Source organism: Mustelus asterias, chromosome 11, assembly GCF_964213995.1.
Source record: "Mustelus asterias chromosome 11, sMusAst1.hap1.1, whole genome shotgun sequence".
NCBI lineage: Eukaryota > Metazoa > Chordata > Chondrichthyes > Carcharhiniformes > Triakidae > Mustelus > Mustelus asterias.
The window spans coordinates 52,549,571-52,570,757 of NC_135811.1; the positions used below are offsets into that span (position 1 = coordinate 52,549,571).

Genomic DNA, 21,187 nt, shown 5'->3' on the forward strand with positions numbered 1-21,187 from the left:
TGCAAAGTGAAAGAATGGCTACCATAGACAGACCCACCCAAAACCACTCGCAAACACACAACGAGTGAAGTATAATAGGCCAAGCTGTGGTCACTGCAGAGAGACTGCAAGTGACATAGGTAGTGTCAAGAAGATTTTTAGCAGACGAAACAGGCGACATTATAGTACACTCTCCCTCTCTCTCCTTCGGACCAAGTGTGCAACTGGTTCGGAAGACAACTTTACCAGAAATCGTCCAGTGAACTTAAACTTTGCGAGGGCAACATGACTGTTCCCCACTCAAGGTGGAGCAGGTGATTTCCTCACCAGAGAGAAGCTCTCCTGGCAAGGCCGCAAAGGCAAGTGAGCCCAGACAATTGAGCGCCCAGCTCGCTAAACAGATGGAAATTAACATTTAACTACATTTAAGTAATTTATTCAGCCTCTCGCCGGAAATGGGCGTGAGGCTGACTGCGCTGGAAATCCAGTGCCGCTATTATCGCGAGAGCCAAGAAATCGGGCGCAAACCTGATTTCTTGGCTCTCGTCCCTCATTAACGGGCAGGAAGAGCCAGTAAAATCATGGTCATCATGTCCCAAGATGTGCAGAGGGTAACCTTGGTTTCACAGAAGCTAAGCTTTATTTGATAGCATTCTTGTCTTTGAGTCTGAAAGTTGTGGACCCAAGCTGAATGGCTAGATTTATATATACTGACACTTCAATGCGGCGAGTGTTGTTTAGCCAAGTGAAGCATTGAACCAAGGACCAAATTTTCATTTGGCTGCAGAGGTGGGACTGGTGGCAGGCGGACTCACAATTTTCCACTACTAGCCGGTTGAGCTATAAGGGAATTAAATTGAATAACAATTAATTAATTGCCTTTTTTGTGCTGGGCGGCACAGCAGTTGGCATTTCTGCCTCACAGCGCCAGGGGCCCAGGTTCGATTCCCGGCTTGGGTCACTGTCTGTGCGGAGTCTGCATGTTCTTCCCGTGACTGTGGGTTTCCTCCAGGTGCTCCAGTTTCCTCCCACAGCCCGAAAGACATGCTGGATAGGTGCATTGGCCGTTCTAAATTCTCTCTGTGTACTCGAACAGGCACCAGAGTGTGGCAACTACGGGATTTCTATAGTAACTTCATTGCAGTGTTAATGTAAGCCTACTTGTGACACTAATAAATAAATAAACTTAACTTGCAGGGAATGGCCTTGAGCTGAATCAAAGCCCAATTAATAAATCCAGGCCTACAGAATAGAAAATAGACTGACCGAAGCCTAGGAACTTGAACACACACATGGTGCAAACAAGTTACAGCAAATGTCTGGGCAGGACTGAGCCTGTTGGATTGGAAACAGAAGATCAAGATGTAGTCTGTGGAATGTTGTAAAATAAACCTGGTGAATGTGAATGTCCGTGTGAATCACGCTGCTATATTTGTTATGATTTTCACTTGATTGATCAGAACTCTTTGATCATAGCAACAGTCACCTACAGACACATTAATAGTTCATTCAAAGAAATTCCAGGCTCTCAGATTGCCTGGATCCACTCCAGCTCGCCTATCGCTGCAACAGGTCCACAGCAGATACCATCTCCCTGGCCCCACACTCAACCTGGAACACCTCGATAACAAAGACACCTATCTCAGACTCCTATTTATTAACTACAGCTCAGCCTTCAACACCATTATTCCCACAAAACTCATCTCCAAACTCCGTGGCCTGTGGCTCAGCTCCTCCCTCTGTGACTGGATCCTAGGCTTCCAAACCCACAGACCACAATCAGTAAGGATAGGCAACAAAACCTCCTCCACGATCATCCACTGCACCGGTACCCCACATGGCTGTGTCCTTAGCCCCTTACCGTACACCTTATAAACTTAAGACCGTGAGGCCAAATTCCCCTCCAACTCGATTTTCAAGTTTGATGATTAGTTGGTCGGATCTCAAACAATGATGAGACGGAGAACAGGAAAGACAGAATCTGGTGAACTGGTGTGACGACAATAATATCTCCCTCAATGTCAACAGAACAAAGGAGGTAGTCATCGACTTCAGGAAGCTTAGGGGAGGATAGGCCCCTGTCTACATCAATGGGAGTAAAATGGAAATGGTCAAGAGCTTCAAGTTTCTGTGTGTCCAGATCACCAACAACCTGTCCTGGTCCCTTCACGCCGACACTATAGTTAAGAAAGCCCACCAACGCCTCTACTTTCTCAGGAGGTTAAAGAAATTTGCCATGTCTGCTACGACTCTCGCCAACTTTAACAGATACACCATAGAAAGCATCCTTTCTGGTTGTATCGCAGCTTGGTATGGCTCCTGCTCTGTCTAAGACAGCAAGAAACTACAAAGGGTCGTGAACGAAGCCCAGTCCATCGTGCAAACCAACCTCCCATCCACTGACCCTGTCTACACTTCCCGCTGCCTCGGAAAAGCAACCAGCATAATCAAGGACCCCATGCACCTCGGACATACTCTCTTCCAACTTCTTCCATCAGGAAAAATATGCAGAAGTCTGAGATTGCACACCAACTGCAATAGTTAAGAAAGCCCACCAACAACTCAAAACAGCTTCTTCCCTGCTGCCTTCAGACTTTTGAATGGACCTACCTCGCATTAAGTTGATCTTTCTCTACACCCCAGCTATACTGCAACACTACATTCTGCACACTCTCTTTTCCTTCTCTATGTACGGAATGCTTTGTCTGTATAGCGCGCAAGAAACAATACTTTTCACTGTATACCAATACATGTGACACTAATAAATCAAAAATCAAATCAAACCAACTCAAGAATAGTTTCTTCCCTGCTGCCATCAGACTTTTGAATGGATCTAACTCGTATTAAGTTGATCTTTCTCTACACCGTAGCTATGACTGTAACATTACATTCCGCACTCTCTCATTTCCTTCTCTATGAACAGTATGCTTTGTCTGTATAGCGCGCAATAAACAATACTTTTCACTGCATACTAGTACATGTGACAATAATAAATCAAATCGCCAGCAGTAGCTACTGACCTTATGCTTTTCATGCAAACATATTTATAAGACTGTAACATAGTTTATTCATAGTGAACATTAGTTTTGTTTGACTTACCTGTAACTGCAGAATAACCATTCCAGCTTCATTGTTCTCTGGTACAGAAACTACATAGGTGGATTGTGAGAATATGGGACTGTTATCATCAACATCAAGAACTCTGATTGGTACAGTCAAGGTTGAGCGGCGAGGGTCCACTGCTCCGTCTGACGCCTCTACAAGCAGGTCATACTTATCTTCAGTTTCTCGGTCCAATGATGTCATTGTGTAAATGCTACCATTTGATGTAATTCTGAAAAGGTTATTGAAGTTTGCCAGGCTGTACCGAATTTGTCCATTAACACCAGCATCTGGATCAGTAGCCTGAGAGGAAGTAATATAAATATTTCAATACGGTCGCAGTTTACGCAAGACATTTCGACATTAGTTTTCACATGTAACAATATAGAATCCTACAGTGCAAAAGGAGGCCATTTGGCCCATCGAGTCTGCACCGACCACAATCCCACCCATGCCCTATCCCCATAACCCCATGCATTTACCCTAGTAAGTCCCCCTGGCACTAAGGGGCAATTAAGCATGGCCAATCCACCTAACCCGCACACCTTTGGACTGTGGGAGGAAACTGGTGCACCCGGAGGAAACCCACGCAGACACAGGGAGAATGTGCAAATATAACATTTAATGCACAATATTTAAAGTTCTAACCTTAAAACGATTCTTGCCTATTCACATTTTTGATCCAGATAATTTAAAACATGAAAATAAAACATATTCAACGGAAACTCATGTTCCTATTCTTATCAAATGTGGTGTTTCTCAAAATCTAAATTATAGAAAGGCACATTCCCTAACATTTTGCTGTGTTCAATAAGTGAAAGGTAGTAGATCAGGTGAAGGAGCTATTTCTATTTTGGTTAAATCATCATAAAGTATTTAAAGTGTAGACAGGACATGTCCAGATACAGATTAAAATGCTACTTAGCTTGAACATTAGAAGAGTTACTCTACTGTGCCAATGTTTACAACATTGCCTTCAATATTGCAGTTATCCTTGCAATTGAGATTAACAATTTTTGCAATTAAGATCATCATTGCACATCAATTGTGTTAAATGAGTCAGCCTTCACATTCATTTTAGGCCTGTCCACCTTTACTCAGCGCAGCTCTAAAATTTTGGTGTGCTAACATCAGCATGTGGTTACCTTTCGAAGCTAATGCCCAATTGTCAGAGTCTGGAAATAGTTCAGACATCCAATGTCACCTTTGCCCACAAGTCTGCCCATATTATGCCCATTTCCAGCAGAAGCCAGAAGACCCCCACCCAGTTTGCATTGTGCGCAACACTTCAGCAAAGGTAAACCCAGAAAGAAAATACAATATCAAAATATACCAAGAAGAATTAAACTGATTTAAATATCTATATTTGGATATGTACATAGCATGAGAAAAATGGGTGAGTGAGAGGTCTGGAAAATCACAGCGTAGGTGAAATGCAAAGGTATTGGGCCACTCAAATGCAGGGCATCAAAAAAACATTACGTCATTTAGAAAGGTTTAAAACAAACTTCAAGCCATCGGCAGCTTCTGCCAAGACTGGAGTGGAGACAAAGTGCCAGGCAGAAATTGAGTGATAAAAAACCCGAAAATATGGAGACTCAAACAAGGGTTGTCTGCGCTCTCAGTTGGATGTAAGAGATCTCACAGCAGTGAGAACAATCAGTACTTAAAATAAAATTGCAACATTCAAAGGCTGTTTCACTTTAAAAATTCCATTGCACATGGAGCTTTTCCTTCTATTCATTCAAAGTCAGCATGGTAGGAAAAAAGTGCAATCCTGCTGCAAAAATGAAAGAAAGGTTTCAGATATTTATTTAAATATTTTGCAGGCATTCTGCAGTCTTACCGAAGCAATGGCACAAAATGTGTAAGGGCGCCTTGGCACATGTAGATATTAAATTTCAGCAAAAGGAAATTGGGTGCAAAACCCATTGAACACTCGCTGTTCCCATTTTCTAATATCCCAATGTCTGTTCCACCTTTATACCAGGGTAAATGATCTAAATATCTACCTTCGCAGCTTATAGATAATGCCTTTTAGATTATTCAATGAGAAGTTCTCAACAGGGACATACGAGGTTACTGCATCTCTTTTACTCACTAGCAAATAAGACCATTTACCATTTAGTGCAATTTAGCCTTCGTTGTGACCTTGGCAATATTAGAAAAGAATGATCAAGTTTCAGTGGAAGGCATGGATTGTGAAATAGTGGCCATTAATTTCGATAAAAATGCTCGTGCCTGTCGTAATTTAACTAAGGTTGACAGATATTGATCACAACATCATGTTGTTGCGGTCCACATGACAAATAATTTTCTTGGTATTTTCTTCAATATTCACAAGAGTGTATGCAGAGGCAATACCACAATCCTCAGCACTAACCCTACATCTTGATTATAGCATTTCTGGGTCTACGAAATTCATATCTATCACACAGGAAAATCAAAGTGGCTGAAGCTGAGGTGTCGTTGTGTAGAACATGAAAAGTGAATGCTTTCATGATCCACTGAATAACCTTTCTCCATTTGAAACTGTTATTAGTAAGTTATTATTCAACACCTGCTTTGGAATATTGCTTGTGTACTACGCAGAAATATTTAAATAGCATCAGGCTATTCATGCTAAACATTCAGAAGCTAAAGTATAATTGTATAAACGCTCACATCATTCTACTAAGGCTGTGTACAGTAATTGACTAATGCATGTCATTACCACCTTTTGTTACAGAATACACCAGGATTTTATTCAGCCTATCTAAGTAAACTTTAGAAATTTTCTGGCAGTGTTTTCTCCAGATGACTGTCTATCTCGGTGAAAGGATGCACTCATTCTCATCCCGCCTGAACCTCATTGAGGACTTGGAGGCTTTAACGTTTCAGACAAATATCCTTTATATTTAGCTATTTATTTTGTGATTGAGCAAGATTCAGCTTTATTGATTTATGCAGATCTCAGATTATCTCTGCTTGCTTTCTGACATTTTTCTCCAACATTAGCAGCTGTGGTTCTATGTCAATAATTACAAAAAAGTCCTGAATTATACGCACCTATGTTAACTAACCAATCCAATCCTGAGGCTGGCTTGATTAACTGATGAGTTAATTGCATCAAGTTTTCATTTTTGCCAACACCCAACATTTTACTTAAGCTTCAGCCAACACATCCTCTCAGCCAATTATTGAGATTGATTCTAGCTCAGAAATCCTGTTGCTTCCATGAATTTGGTGAGAAGTAGCACAGAAGAATCTCTAGAGTAACTTCGTTCAGGACCTTGGGACAGATAATGTCAGCGTGGTTCGTGACAACACACTCTCACCCTGAATGAAACACTACTTCAGTCACACACCACACATTCAAGAAAGATACGATTAAATAAGATAGTTCACTTCTACAAATGTTAAACCAAAAGAATAGTTCACAGTTTGTGTGTTTGGCTTGTTGCAGGAGATCAGTCGTTGTGGGTCTGATAAACAAAGAAGTCCCTTTTCATTCTTGGATTGTCATTCCGATGGGTTCAAATAGCTGAAGTCAGTTGTCCCGATTGTTGCAGGGTTCCCTGGAGGAGATGTATCTTCAGGAGATTGCAGAGCTAGGCACTTGCATATTTTGTATCACAAGGTTACATTTCTTTACAGATGGACTTGGAGTTTTGGAATCAGGCGGGGAGGTTTTTAAAGACTTTACAGCTTTCAAGTTGTTAAAAGGCAAAGATGATATTGCATTGTGGCTTGTCGTGGTCTTCTGTACACTGCACCCCCCCCCCCCCCCCTCCCCCCAAGCCTTTTCTTAGGACTTGGGAAAATAAAGAGTTTTAGTGCCTTAGACCAGTTGGCCACTACCGACGCTCAGTATTCAAGGGGAAGATGACCCCAAATTGCTTGAAAGAGCCAGAAAAAGGCACTGACATTCTCTGAGACACTGGCTGCTAGCAAACTTTATTAGCAAGGGATAATAAAAAAGGATAAATTCCAGTGCGCTAGTGAAAGGGCTTAGAGGAGAGTTTGCAGAGGGGCCAAAGATTAAAATTTACTTGCAGAGTGGGTGTGTTATGGACCTGGTAATGGTGGGTGTAGTCCCAATCTATAGGGGAATGACCTCGCAGGTTGGCAAGTGTTACCGCACAAAACTCAAAAACAACCCGGGGAGGATGACCAAACTGAACAGTTTTAGCAGCAGGAATCTGTAACGTTGCAGACAGCCAGGAAGGTTTCAGAAAACCTACAGGTGGGGGTGGCAATACAACCTTTGAGGGTTGAAGTGGCTAAAGCAGAGCCCACAGAATTAAACAGGGACCAAGGAAGTCTACAAGCAGGCTAAGGGAGCGTGAGGAAGGTACCCACCTAGTCAAAGGGTTTGAGGAAAGTCACTTGTGTATTAAAAGGGCTGAAGGCAAGCCAAAGGAGTTAAAAGAAATTGAAAGGGGGATTTTCAGAATTCGCAAATCAAAATGCCCCACCGAAAGGATTGGGGTTGCAGAGTGATCTGAAAGAGTTAATGCTCAGCTAGCACTGAATTTAAAGATCTTGTGTGGGCTGAAATAGCACAGGAACTGACTGCACCTGTCAGTGTTGAATCTTAGAATTCAGATACAGACGTAGAGGCCACTAGGCTTAGTTTAAAACATGATTGGGATAGACTGATTTGTGAATTGAGGGGCAGACTTAGAGCGTTAGTGAAAAAAAGCAACAACTCAAAGCACAGGAGCTGTTATCTTACCCCAAAGAGAACGAAATAAGATCCAACCTGAGTGGAATGAGGAAAAACAGAGAGGTTTTAAAATGTTCAAAGAACAGACCAAACAAGAATAACCAGGCGTTCTTGTTTGAACATAAAAAGCATCTCAATGACATTCCCGTAACAGCAAGAGGAGACTTGGATCAAATTACCGGCACAGAAAGGGGTCATTGATAACTTGCTATCTCAAAGGGGGAATTTAAAAGGTTTATGTCTGGGAAGTGAACAAGAAACATCCCCAGGTGAAGAAACAACAGGTGATTCATCTACACATTTAACTGGCGAATTCTATAGCCGATAATGCTACAGAAAGAGAATCCAATGGAGTTCAAAAATGAAATCAAATGCAAACTGTTGTAAAGATTGGGGAAGATTGTAAAGGAAGAAAGAAATCCACCAGATACAACATATTAGGAGTGGACAAAGGCATTAGAATATTGCATTGCATCAGCCACCTGTGTAAAAATAAAGTGCATTTCTTTATCTAATTTTCACAATGTAATTCTGTAATAAATGATAATGTACCTTTCCATTTTCCCCTGTAAGGCAGGATGTACGTCATGACTGTGTAATTATGATATTACAGATTTTAAGGACAACTGTTTTAAAGATACATTTCGGTTTCAAACCTAAATTAAGTTTAAAAGCCTTTTTTCCCCCAAAATGAAAGCATGAGCAGACAATCAGGAACCTTTCTGTGCTTTCAAACCTTGTCAGGCTCTTATCTCTAGAGTTGGCAGTGTAGTCATTATAATACAAAGAATTCTCCAGGAATGTCCACTAAATCTTCTAAAAGGTGTGAAAACCCTTTGGCTTCTAAGGGCTCAGAAGACAAGAAAGGACCTCAAAGGGCCACAAGATAATTGACTTCTTTGCTTATTTGAAACAAAGACTTATTGAAAATTAACAGAGCAGATTTTGTTTTGTTTTGAAATATATTAAGGATGCCGTAAGAATCCTTTTTTTTATGTGGCACTGTGAAAGGTAGTAGCAGCACACAGCTCTCAGCGGAAACAGCCATGAAACCACAACTGACAGCTGGGGTTCCCTGCCACCTAGATTTACAGAGTAAGGCATCCAGAAAAGGCCCTGAGCTGCTGAGAAACACAGTAAGAGTTTTAACAACACCAGGTTAAAGTCCAACAGGTTTATTTGGTAGCAAATGCCATTCGCTTTCAGAGCGCTGCTCCTTTGTCAGATGGAGTGGAAATCTGCTCTCAAACAGGGCATACAGAGACACAAAATCAAGTTACAGAATACTGATTAGAATGCGAATCTCTACAGCCAACCAGGTCTTAAAGAAACAGACAATGTGAGTGGAGGGAGCATTAAGCACAGATTAAAGAGATGTGTATTGTCTCCAGACAGGACAGCCAGTGAGATTCTGCAAGTCCAGGAGGCAAGGTGTGGAGGTGACTGATAGTGTGACATAAACCCAACATCCCGGTTTAGGCCGTCATCATGTGTGCGGAACTTGGCTATCGGTTTCTGCTCAGCGACACTGCGCTGTCGTGTGTCGTGAAGGCTGCCTTGGAGAACGTTTACCCGAAGATCAGAGGCTGAATGCCTGTGTCCGCTGAAGTGCTTCCCCACAGGAAGAGAACAGTCTTGCCTGGTGATTGTCGAGCGGTGTTCATTAATCCGTTGTCGTAGCGTCTGCATGGTTTCCCCAATGTACCATGCCTCGGGACATCCTTTCCTGCAGCGTATCAGGTAGACAACGTTGGCCGAGTTGCAAGAGTAGGTACCATGTACCTGGTAGATGGTGTTCTTACGTGAGATGGTGGCCTTCACGACACACGACACGGCACGTCTTGCAGAGGTTGCTGTGGCAGGGTTGTGTGGTGTCGTGGTCACTGTTCTCCTGAAGGCTGGGTAGTTTGCGGCGGACAATGGTCTGTTTGAGGTTGTGCGGTTGTTTGAAGGCAAGAAGTGGGGGTGTGGGGATGGCCTGAGAAACAGTCTGCTGAGAAACAGACCGGAAATCTTCAAGTTTACATGCAATCTCCTGTAAAGAAAGGAGCTTTTACTCCCTCACAGCACCTGCTCTACCTATCAAGTTCACATTCTAAGCAAAACTCCAACTATTCAGCTCCACAAGCCATCGCAGCTACTAAACCGAACCAAGTTTCAAACACGTCATTTTGGAAAGGAGGTCAAGCAATTGGATTGCAACAATATCTCAAAGAGACTGATTTCAAATCTCACATTGAAGTATCCTTTTCTTTTATCTACATTTTAATCTCTGCATCTTTCAGTTAATAACTTTATCGCTTCGACTTAAGTAACTTCCAGCGGTTGTTCTGTAATAAACTTATCTTTATCTTGTTTAGAAATCAAACTTGACTGCTAGGTTATTTTTAAATCCAGTCACTCATAAACTAAGGGGGCTACATATACACACACAATAATTCTTAATTCACTTGAAGGACCTGCTTTTCACATGGTCACATTAAAGGGAAGGGAATGAGGGGTTTCAGTTTATTCCTTTTTCTCTTTCCTTAACAGCAACTTTGACACATCTCCAATAGGGGAACCTTGTTCCTCTTTCAGGGAGTTGCTGCTTACACTCAGGAGAGCCAGTTAGCTCGGGTTGGCTGAACACTTGGTTTGCGATGCAGAGGGATGCCAATAACGTGGGCTCAATTCACATACCAGCTGATATTATTCACAACCTTGCCCCTCGCCTGAGGTGTGGTGATCCTTAGGTTTAATCACCACCAGTCAGCTCTCCCCCTCAAAAGGGGAGAGCAGCCAATGGTCATCTGGTACTATGACGACTTTACCTTGCTTACATTCAAGAAAAAATTGCAACATATATTTTGCAATTGTCATTTTAAGCAGAAAACTAAAATAATTCTGAAATGTACCCTGCAAGGCACTAGCAGAGGTCATAGGATCATAGAATCCCACAGTGCAGAAGCAGACCATTCAGCCTATCGAGTCTGCACTGACCACAATCTCACCCAGGCCCTATCACCATAACACTCTGCATTTATCTTAGTTAGTCCTCCTGACATTAAAGGGCAATTTAGCATGGCCAATTCACCTAACCCGCACATTTTTGGACTGTGGGAGAAAACCAGAGCACTCGAAGGAAACCCATGGAGACACATGGAGAATGTACAAAATCCACACAGTGACTCAAGGTGGGAATCGAACCCGGGTCCCTTGCGCTGAGGCAGCAGTGCTAACCACTATGCCACCTATCATCAGAAATATTATTTAATGCAGTCTGAGTTCTCTTTTATTATAGTTCTGCTTGATGAACCTACGTCAATTTAGAAATTTTCCTGTAACATCTACATTTCTACAGAGCTTACATTTGGAATCAAAAACCCATCTAGGGGAAGTCTGTTAATATTTTCTCAATGACATTGTTAAGGTTTTTTAATGTCAGTTACATTATTAATGTTAATTAGAGGGACAGGTAGTATTGAGGAAGCAGGGGGAAGCAGAAGGACTTGGACAGGTTGGGAGAGTGGGCAAAGAAGTGGCAGATGGAATACAATGTGGAAAAGTGTGAGGTTATGCACTTTGGAAGGAGAAATGGAGGCATGGACTATTTTCTAAATGGGAAAATGCTTAGGAAATCAGAAACGCAAAGGGACGTGGGAGTCATTGTTCAAGATTCTCTTAAAGTTAATGTGCAGGTTGAGTCAGCAGTTAGGAAGGCAAATGCAATGTCAGCGTTCATGTCCAAAGGCTAGAATAAAAGAGCAGGGATGTACTTCTGAGGCTGTCTAAGGCTCTCGTCAGACCCCATTTGGAGTATTGTGAGCAGTTTTGGGCCCGTATCTAAGGAAGGATGTACTGGCCTTGGAAAGGTGATGCGCTATCAATAAGGCGAAAGACTACCGATATGCCAATATAAGTGTAGGCTTTTATTCACAACAGAATCAGGAGCAGATCCCAACAAATAACCAACCTGGACTGAACAAGGGGGAGGAGACAGCCACCTTTATACTAGGTGCTGAGGGGAGGACCCAAACTGGAAGGAGATGTGTCCAGGTATGACAAGCACACACAACGGTGGTCCATATAGGACAAAGGCACAACTGAGGTCCACCACAAAAGGGTCAAGAGGAGGTTCACAAGAATGATCCCTGGAATGAAGAGCTTGTCATATGAGAAACAGTTGAGGACTCTGGGTCTGTACTCGTTGGAGTTTAGAAGGATGAGGGGGGATCTTATTGAAACTTACAGGATACTGCGAGGCCTGGATAGAGTGGACGTGGAGAGGATGTTTCTGCTAGTAGGAAAAACTAGAACCAGAGGGCACAACCTCAGGCTGAAGGGACGATCCTTTGAAACTGAAATGAGAAGGAATTTCTTCGGCCAGAGAGTGGTGAATCTCTGGAACTCTTTGCCGCAGAAGGCTGTGGAGGCCAGGTCATTGAGTGTCTTTAGGACAGAGATTGATAGGTTCTTGATCGATAAGGGGATCAGGGGTTATGGGGAAAAGGCAGGAGAATGAGGATGAGAAAAATATCAGCCATGATTGAATGGCGGAGCAGACTCGATGGGCTCAGTGGCCTAATTCTGCTCCTATGTCTTTTTTTAATGTAAAACAGATGATTGTCTTTGAGCACATATAAATAGTGGATAGTTGGGACACCAGGTTGTGTGGGAGGAAAGCTGTGAGACTGAGCAAGTCAATGAACTGCTTTGATAAAGAAAAGCTCTATGTCTATGTACATATACAGAAATCATTGAAGGTTGCAGGACAGTTTGAAAGCATGATTCATAAAGCAGATGACATCCTTGCCTTGATAAATATGGCATGGAGTACAAATGAAAGGAAGAATGTAATAAAACACTGGTTTGGCCCCAGCTGAAGTATTACATTCAGTTTTCGACACCACAATTTAGGAAGGCATTGGAGAGAGTGCAGAAACGATTCACAAGAATGGCTTCGGAGATGAAGAATTTCAATTGCACAGATATATTGGAAAAATTGGGATTGCATGTTCTCCGTGGAGAAGACAAGATTTGACAGCAGTATTCAAAAACATGCAAGGTCTGGATAGAGTAGATAGGAAGAAACTATTCCCATTCATGGAAGGATTGGCAACTAGAGGGCACCGATTTAAGGTAATTGCAAAAGACGCAGTGACGACATGAGATAACACTTTTTTATGCAGCGAGTGGTTAAGATCGGAAATGCACTGCCTGAGAGAGTGATGGAGGAAGGTTCAATCGAAGCAATCAAAAGGGAATTGGGTCACAATCTAAAAAGGAAATATGTGCAGGGCAATGGGGAATAGGTAGGGGGAGTAGCACTGGTAATTTGCTCCTGTACAGGGTTAGAATGGACACAAGGTGCTCCCTTCTCTACTGTAACCATTCTATGATTCTAAGAATCACAGAAGGCAATATTAGGGACAATGGTCAAAAGCTTGGAAAAGAAATAGATTTTAAGAAGAATCTTAAAATAGGAGTGAGCGAGCTAGAACGCCAGAAAGATTAGGAGGGGAGGTCCAGAGCTCAGTGCAGCAAGGCAAGGCAACTAATGGTGGCATTATGTTTAAGCAAGTTTTGTAAGCTCGCCTCTTATGGCTTTAAGTCTTGTCAGACTGTGGTTACTGTGTGCAGCTGCTCACCTTCCCAGATTTAGGGCGATACCCATGTTAATTCACAGACAAAAAAACCCCTACTCCGCTCAGTTTTGCAGCTAGCTTAGGGCTCTTAAGTATTTTAACCTTAGATTTAAATGGGGGAAATTAATGTTGCGAGAGAATCAAGTAAATTTGCATGTTCTACACCACTTGCTGCTTAACAAGTAATTAAGAAACAAAAAAATTAAAACACTAGGTTCATTAGAACCAGTTTTTTCCTAGCAGTGAGTTCAAGAGCATGGACATAGATAAATACCCATCCAAAGAATGTCAAGACACAAAATATCTATTTCTCAAAGCAAAGCTAACACGTGCACTGGTTTCTCACAAACTAAAAGCCCAAAGTGATAGTTTTCTATCCAAAGGATCCTACCCTACAGGTAATTCTAGTCACAGGCTCTGAACCTAAATCAGACTCAAGGTAAAGTGACTTACTGCTGCCCTCCGAGAGGAAAATGCTCTCCCTTAAAACAAAAACTGTTTCTCTTTAGGTCTCCCAAAATTATCTGACACAAATGAGTTCATGGCCCTCAGCATGGTAAGACCTGACTTCACACTATTTGCAAGTATTCGCACTTCAACAGTTTCTACTTTTCTCAGACTACTCCCTCCACCACCGACGCTCAATAGTAGCAGCAGCATGTACTATCTACAAGATGTAGTGCAGAAATTCACCAAAGATCGTTAGACAGCACCTTTCAAATAAACAACCACTTCCACCTAGAAGGACAAGGGCAGCAGATACATGGGAACACCACCACCTGCAAGCTTCCCTCCAAGCCATCTCACCATCCTGACCTGGAAATATATCGCTGTTCCTTCCCAGTTGCTGGGTCAAAACCTTTGGAATTCCCTCCCTAATGGCATTATGGGTCAACCCACAGCACGTGGATGGCAGCGATTCAAGAAGGCATTTCACCACCATCTTTTCAAGGGCAACTAGGGCTGGGCAATAAATACAGTAAGAGTTTTAACAACACCAGGTTAAAGTCCAACAGGTTAATTTGGTAGTAAACACCATTAGCTTTTGGAACGCTGCTCCTTCATCAGATGGAGTGGAAACCTGCTCTCAAACAGGGCACAGAGAAACAAAAATCAAGTTACAGAATCCTGATTAGAATGCGAATCCCTACAGCCAGCCAGATCTTAAAGATACAGACAATGTGGGTGGAGGGAGCATTAAGCACAGGTTAAAGAGATGTGTATTGTCTCCAGACAGGACAGCCTGCAAGTCCAGGAGGCAAGCTGTGGGGGTTACTGATAATGTGACATAAATCCAACATCCCGGTTTAGGCCGTCCTCATGTGTGCGTAACTTGGCTATCAGTTTCTGCTCAGCGACTCTGCGCTGTCATGTGTCGTGAAGGCCGCCTTGGAGAACGCTTACCTGAAGATCAGAAGCTGAATGCCCGTGACTGCTGAACTGCTCCCCCACAGGAAGAGAACAGTCTTGCCTGGTGATTGTCGAGCGGTGTTCATTCATCCATTGTCGTAGCGTCTGCATGGTTTCCCCAATGTACCATGCCTCGGGACATCCTTTCCTGCAGCATATCAGGTAGACAACGTTTGCCGAGTTGCAAGAGTAGGTACCGTGTACCTGGTAGATGGTGTTCTCACGTGAGATGATGGCATCCGTGTCGATGATCCGACACGTCTTGCAGAGGTTGCTGTGGCAGGGTTGTGTGATGTCGTGGTCACTGTTCTCCTGAAGGCTGGGTAGTTTGCTGCTGACAATGGTCTGTTTGAGGTTGCGCGGTTGTTTGAAGGCAAGAAGTGGGGGTGTGGGGATAGCCTTGGCGAGATGTTCGTCTTCATCAATGACATGTTGAAGGCTCCAGAGGAGATGCCGTAGCATCTGAGATTCTTCAGATTCTTCTGAGATTCCTCAGAAGACAAACACGGGACACGGTGGACAGAGTACCCTTCGTCGTCCAGTACTTCCCCGGAGCGGAGAAGCTAAGGCATCTCCTCCGGAGCCTTTGACATGTCATTGGACTTTAACCTGGTGTTGTTAAAACTCTTACTGTGTTCACCCCGGTCCAACGCCGGTATCTCCACATCAATAAATACAGGCCAGCCAGTGACACCCATGTCCCACGAATGAATTAAAAAAACCTGCCCACCAGTCTCTCCTGCCATCGTGCATGAGGGATTCTTAAGAGTTGAAGGTGAGACCTCTAATTATTCTGTCATGAGGGAATACTTCTGACAATATTTTTGAAGTTTATTCACTGTTGCGATGTAGGAAACATGGCAGCCAATTTGTGCACAGCAAGCTCCCACTAACTTCAATTAGCTAAGTGATCAGTTAATCTGATTTAATAATGCTGGTTGAGAGATGAATGTTGCCAAGTACGCCAGGGAGAACCCCCATGATCCTTTTCTCCAATTTTGTTTTTTAAAATTAAGAAGGGTTTTGATAGCAATAATAGGAAAAGATTTTCTTGTTTGCTTAGAGAATCACTGACAAAATCATCACCTTTGGTCACTCAGAGAGGGGACGAGGGGTTAGGAGAAAGTCATGGCGCAGAAAGTTGCTACATGGAGTTGTTGAGGCAAAGACCATTACATCTTCGAAAGAAAATTAGCCAAGTATTTGAAAGCTGGGAAAGTTACAGGGATATGGAGAAGGGGGAGTGGTTGTGAGCTTAGTTTTGGATTATTCTATAAGCAATCGGTCTAGACATGGTGTACTAAATGTTTTCCCTTGTGCTGTAAATTCCCTACTTCATTAATTAAAAGTTAGTTTTGACCACACGGCATCCTTCATGGACAACGGCAATAAAGTGGTCAATACGGTTGTTGCAGTAACCAATTTGTTTCCACACAGAAGGCAATAAGTTAATTTACCTGACACAAATTATGTTTCATGTAAGAAAATGCATTTTATCATGTTTGCATTCAGATCACGTTTTGTACTTTTTTCCCCACAATCCTCTTTCCCAATGGCTGTTTCCACAATCCATCTCTGACTGTTTTGATTCCATAATAAAGGCAGGGATCAGAGCTTCTTAAAGTTCATCTGACATCATGGTTTTTAGAATTACATGCAAGAGGATGAAACAAAGATGGGCTTCATTGAGATCAGTTCCTCTGCATCTCTCTGCTGTTGATGGCACAGTCGGAAGCTTCAAATGACAAAATAATTCCTCTCTGGTCCACAAGTTCAGTCAAAAGCTAGTCATTTCAGTAGCCATCACTCAACAGGAGCTACAAGGTGGCTTTGATAAAGGGCCATTAAAGAGAAGTACGAGATGTTTATGCTTAGTTACAATGATGCAGGTCTGAACAAACAGATAGACATCAAAATGCAGGGAATTCCAGACCAAGGCATAAGCTTTCCTCTTCATCAGAAAGCATCTCAGTTACATGTGTTAGAGTGTTTTGCTGGTGTGTGCAAATGTGTAGATTTTGTGTATGCGTTAAGGTTTTACTGACACATATAACAAGCTCACTCTTCAAAAAATGCAAATAAACTTTTTCAGCACTGCACAAAAGTTTCTGTTTAAAGTTTAATGGGCTTCCACACTTGGCTGTTTTGGCTTCAGTGCCACAACAATAGGTGAAATCAGGATAGGCCTTTCTACTTTTTGAATGACGGCAAGGGCTTCCATTAGTGTCAGTACTTCTTCAACCAATAAGTGAAGGAGTGGAGAATTTTGTTAATGCGTGACTTCATTTGTCAATTCTCCAATTCACCAATGCCTTGGTAAAAAAAGATATTTCATTGATATTTGATCCATATGGCAATTTATGACTTTGTGAGACATTTGGGTAAGACTGAAAACATTTATTTTGGCACCGCTAGGCAAAGTGTCATTGCCCTGTGCCACTGAGTTTAATCTCTGAATTCAGAACTAACATTTCCCCCAGATTCAATGACAACTGTTCAAGCTACTAGATCATACATACAAGTGCTTCTGACTATCACATCTGCCATCGTACTGCTTAGTGTTAACTAAAATTCTTAGTTGATGTCTCGATATTTTTAAACAGTATTTTGAAACAGTTATGTTGTATCCTTTCCATCAATGCAATGTCTGAAGGTGCATCTGTTTATCGACATCTATCTATAGGTATACTATTAAAATGAAACACCAAACATCTCCCTTGTCATGGGAATGATAGACTTCCTTGCCTATCATTCAACATTATTCATTTCCATTCAACTTTTTGATCGGTCAAAATGAGAAAATATGAGTCACTAATTAGGCTGGCTGTGGTAAATCAAAATTAAAAAGAAACGGGTATTCTACCAAATCAATTAAAATCTTATTTCTGTCATTTTTCTTTTTGCTAGCTGACTCCAAAGAGCTGAGAATGCTATATACATTCAAAATCTTATTTCTGCATGCACTTCCTGTCAACTGTTCTCACGATAAAATCCTGAATCCATATTCTTTAGAACAAGCTGTTTAGTTACATTTCTCAACTTTCCAACTACAGGCACTTCAGTTCCACCATTAATTACAACATGGCAACATGGCAAGCTTATGTAAGCAGTTTCCATTATAAGTATTTACAACAGAAGAAATAAGGACAGAATGTCTGACTTTCTATCAGCATTGAATCATTTCAGTGTTTATTGGTCCAGTAATCTTCCTGCCTTCTTTTTGCCTTTTCATCTGAACACTTGTCCTTGAGTCACAGGGCGGGATTTCAGTACCTGGGTTTGAACCCAGAGGTTGCAATGACTCCTAGGTCATATTGTCATAGAATCCCTAGAGTGCAGAAGGAGGCCATTCAGCACATCAAGTCTTCACTGACTCTTTGGCACAGTATCTCACCCAGGCCCTATCCCCCGTAACCCCACACATTTACCCTGGTTAATCCATCTAATCTACACATCTTGGGACACTAAGGGCCAATTTAGTATGTCCAATCCACTCAATCGGCATATCTTTAGAATGTGGGAGGAAACCGGAGCACCTGGAAGAAACCCACTCAGACATGGGGAGAATGTGCAAACTCCACACAGTCATCCCAGGCTGGAATTGAACCCGAGTCCCTGGTGCTGTGAGGCAGCAGTGCTAACCACTGTGCCACCCATGTTAGCAAGCATGTCACTGTTTTGATATGTAAAGTGCTTAACTGGCCTGGAGTCACATTCCCCCATCAATTAATGGCTACGGAGGCTGGACCAAGCCAGAAAGGGACCTTTTTCAAAAGGCTGAAGCACCCATTGCTGAGACTGCCATTGACTGAACAGAAGCAGAGGGCAATGGAAAGGGAGGGTCTTCATGCTACAAATAAGAAATAAGAAATAAGTAATAGGTTCATAAATTTCCCTCGTGGGATAAGAGATTAATATCTCTGGTATAGACCTATCAGTTCTAATAGTGACAAAAGCTTCCATTTATTATCACCTCTACTATAGAAAAAAAGAGTGAAATATTCAGCATTAAACGGAAGAAGGAGAGATAAGGAAGGGTGGCCATCAAAAGGGTCTGCACTTTAAATATTAACCTATCCTTTGCTTTTACAGGTTCTAATTGACTTGCCAGGCTGTTATCAGAATTTACTGTTTTTATTTCGATCTGTATGAATCCTATCTCTCCAGTGCACAGTAACAATTTGCTGTTGCTAACTCTGAATCATCTCTGCTGCCAACACCGTGAGGGCCATTTTACAGTCTTTTTTCTTCAATATTGTCTTTTGCCTCTGCAATGCCATTGCAGATCTTCCTGTCATCTCACCCATCCTTCGACATGTTGCCTTTCTGACAGTGTGGCAAATCCATCCCGTGAAAAGAAAATCTCTTCAGGAGGTGACAACAAGCTCATTAATGCCCTTATGTAGCCATTCGAGAGGTTTGGGCAGGTTGCCACTTCCAGCTCCTGTCAGCACATTCTGAATTCTGAGCATGCTGGTCTCACATCGTGAAAGTGGCAGCAACCTGGGGCTGGGTTTAATCGGCCACCTCCCATCTGCCTTCTCCACCAATCCAAATCTTATCCCCAGTGTGCAATACCATGGAACACTGGCAATGAACATACGAAATCCTAAATAATTATCAATAAATATTTCAACTTGTTGGCCTGGCTTCAGTGTGGCACCAACCTCACTTTTACTACGTGTTTTGCTTCAGTCTTCACCCCGTTCCTTTAAGTCATCCACCAACTCTTTCATCTCCTCTCTAAATTTTTCACGAACATCTACTTAACACTTTTTTTCTTCACTAGCTGTCAACCCATCTCTTTCTCCCTGCATTCCTAGAATAATTTTAAATAATATCAATTGCACTGATTCAAAAAATATAAAAACAACAGTATCACAGAGAAAGAATTTTGGCCGGAACTTTCCACTCGTTCACACCAGCGGGATCTTCCGGTCCTGTCCACGGCGCACCCCTCCCCCCCCCCCCCCCCGGCCCCCGTTTGCAGGTTTCACGGCGACGAAGGTTGCATTCAATGGGAAACATTGTTGACAACAGCAGGATCTGAAGATCCCACCAACGGCCAGTGGTGGGCCACCTCCGCTTTCACGGCAGGTTGCGTGGAAAATCCCGCCTATTATAGTATGCCACACAAAACAGAATAAATACAGGTGCACTGAATGTAGAACCAAAATCAGCTCAGATCACCAATTATGCCAATCGCACAACACAGTATCAAGAGTTTTTGAAATGCAATTAAACAGAATCATCAGAACAAGCTACAATAGATGGAGAAATTAAAGTAATTGCAATAACAATTAAACAAGAAATAAAATGACACTATCAATTATGAGTTTTCAAAAAATAGATTGCATACAAAACAAGTCACCAAATCACGAATATTTGCCACAGGGCCAATAACCAATGAAACAAATCACAACAATTACAACCAGACCTAAAAATCATTCATTTACAATGTCAATCATTGGCAAATTTAATTCAATTTAATGGATTTAATTAATTTTTGTGTACATTTTAATCTATTTCATTCACTCATTTATTTTTAAATCAATGATCTATTTGCTCTGAATAACTAAAAATATTCTATATTTTTCATAACATCAAATAATCCTCATGAACCAACAAGAGTATATTTTCACCTTCATTGCTTGATGGTTATTTTGGCAGAGAATCTACTCAAACCTCTATCTGGATTACTGCCCTAACCCACAAGCTTCTCAGGAGATGTGATGGCAATATTTATGAGTCTTAAGTATTTTATAGGACTCCATGAGAGTTGCATTAATGAGGAGGTGCTTACCTGTGTGTATTGGGCATCTTGACTAAAGGTGGTAAGTATGCAGCTAAAATAGTGATGAGTAGGAGGGTGTAGGAAAAAGCAGCAGTAAACGTTTATTTATTAATCACAAGTAAGGCTTACATTAACACTGCAATGAAGTTACTGTGAAATTCCCCTAGTCGCCACACTCCGGTGCTTGTTCGGGTCAATGCACCTAACCAGCACGTCCTTTCAGACTGTGGGAGGAAACCAGAGCACCCAGATACTCTCCTGTTATTCTAACCACACACCTGCCCTGTTCCCATTTGGTGCCAAGGGTTACAATTGGAGCTTATATATTTGACTCTTAATTCATTCTGAAGTGACCAGTAGGCCACTTGGTAATCGAGAAGTTTCTTTGAATCCCAACTACCACCTTTCCTGGACAATAAGAATGAGCAATAAATGCAATGTTGCCCACAATTAGGGAATTTTTAAAAATTCAACAATTAAGGTGAACAACAAATTCTTTTGCAACTGAGGTTCTACTGGTTCAAAGTTTTGTCTTCACATCAAACTGCTGGGAAACATTTTTCTCTT

The 21,187-nt window shown here is 42.1% G+C and overlaps 1 protein-coding gene across 1 annotated transcript in view; it reads right to left on the bottom strand.

Moving 5' to 3' along the window:
* Window positions 1-21,187, bottom strand: part of pcdh15b (protocadherin-related 15b) — a 655,691-nt gene that overhangs the window by 286,752 nt on the left and 347,752 nt on the right. The window contains exon 18 of the mRNA XM_078222925.1: window positions 3,079-3,384. Within this exon, the coding sequence (XP_078079051.1) occupies window positions 3,079-3,384 (306 nt within the window). The remainder of the gene's footprint in view (window positions 1-3,078; window positions 3,385-21,187) is intronic.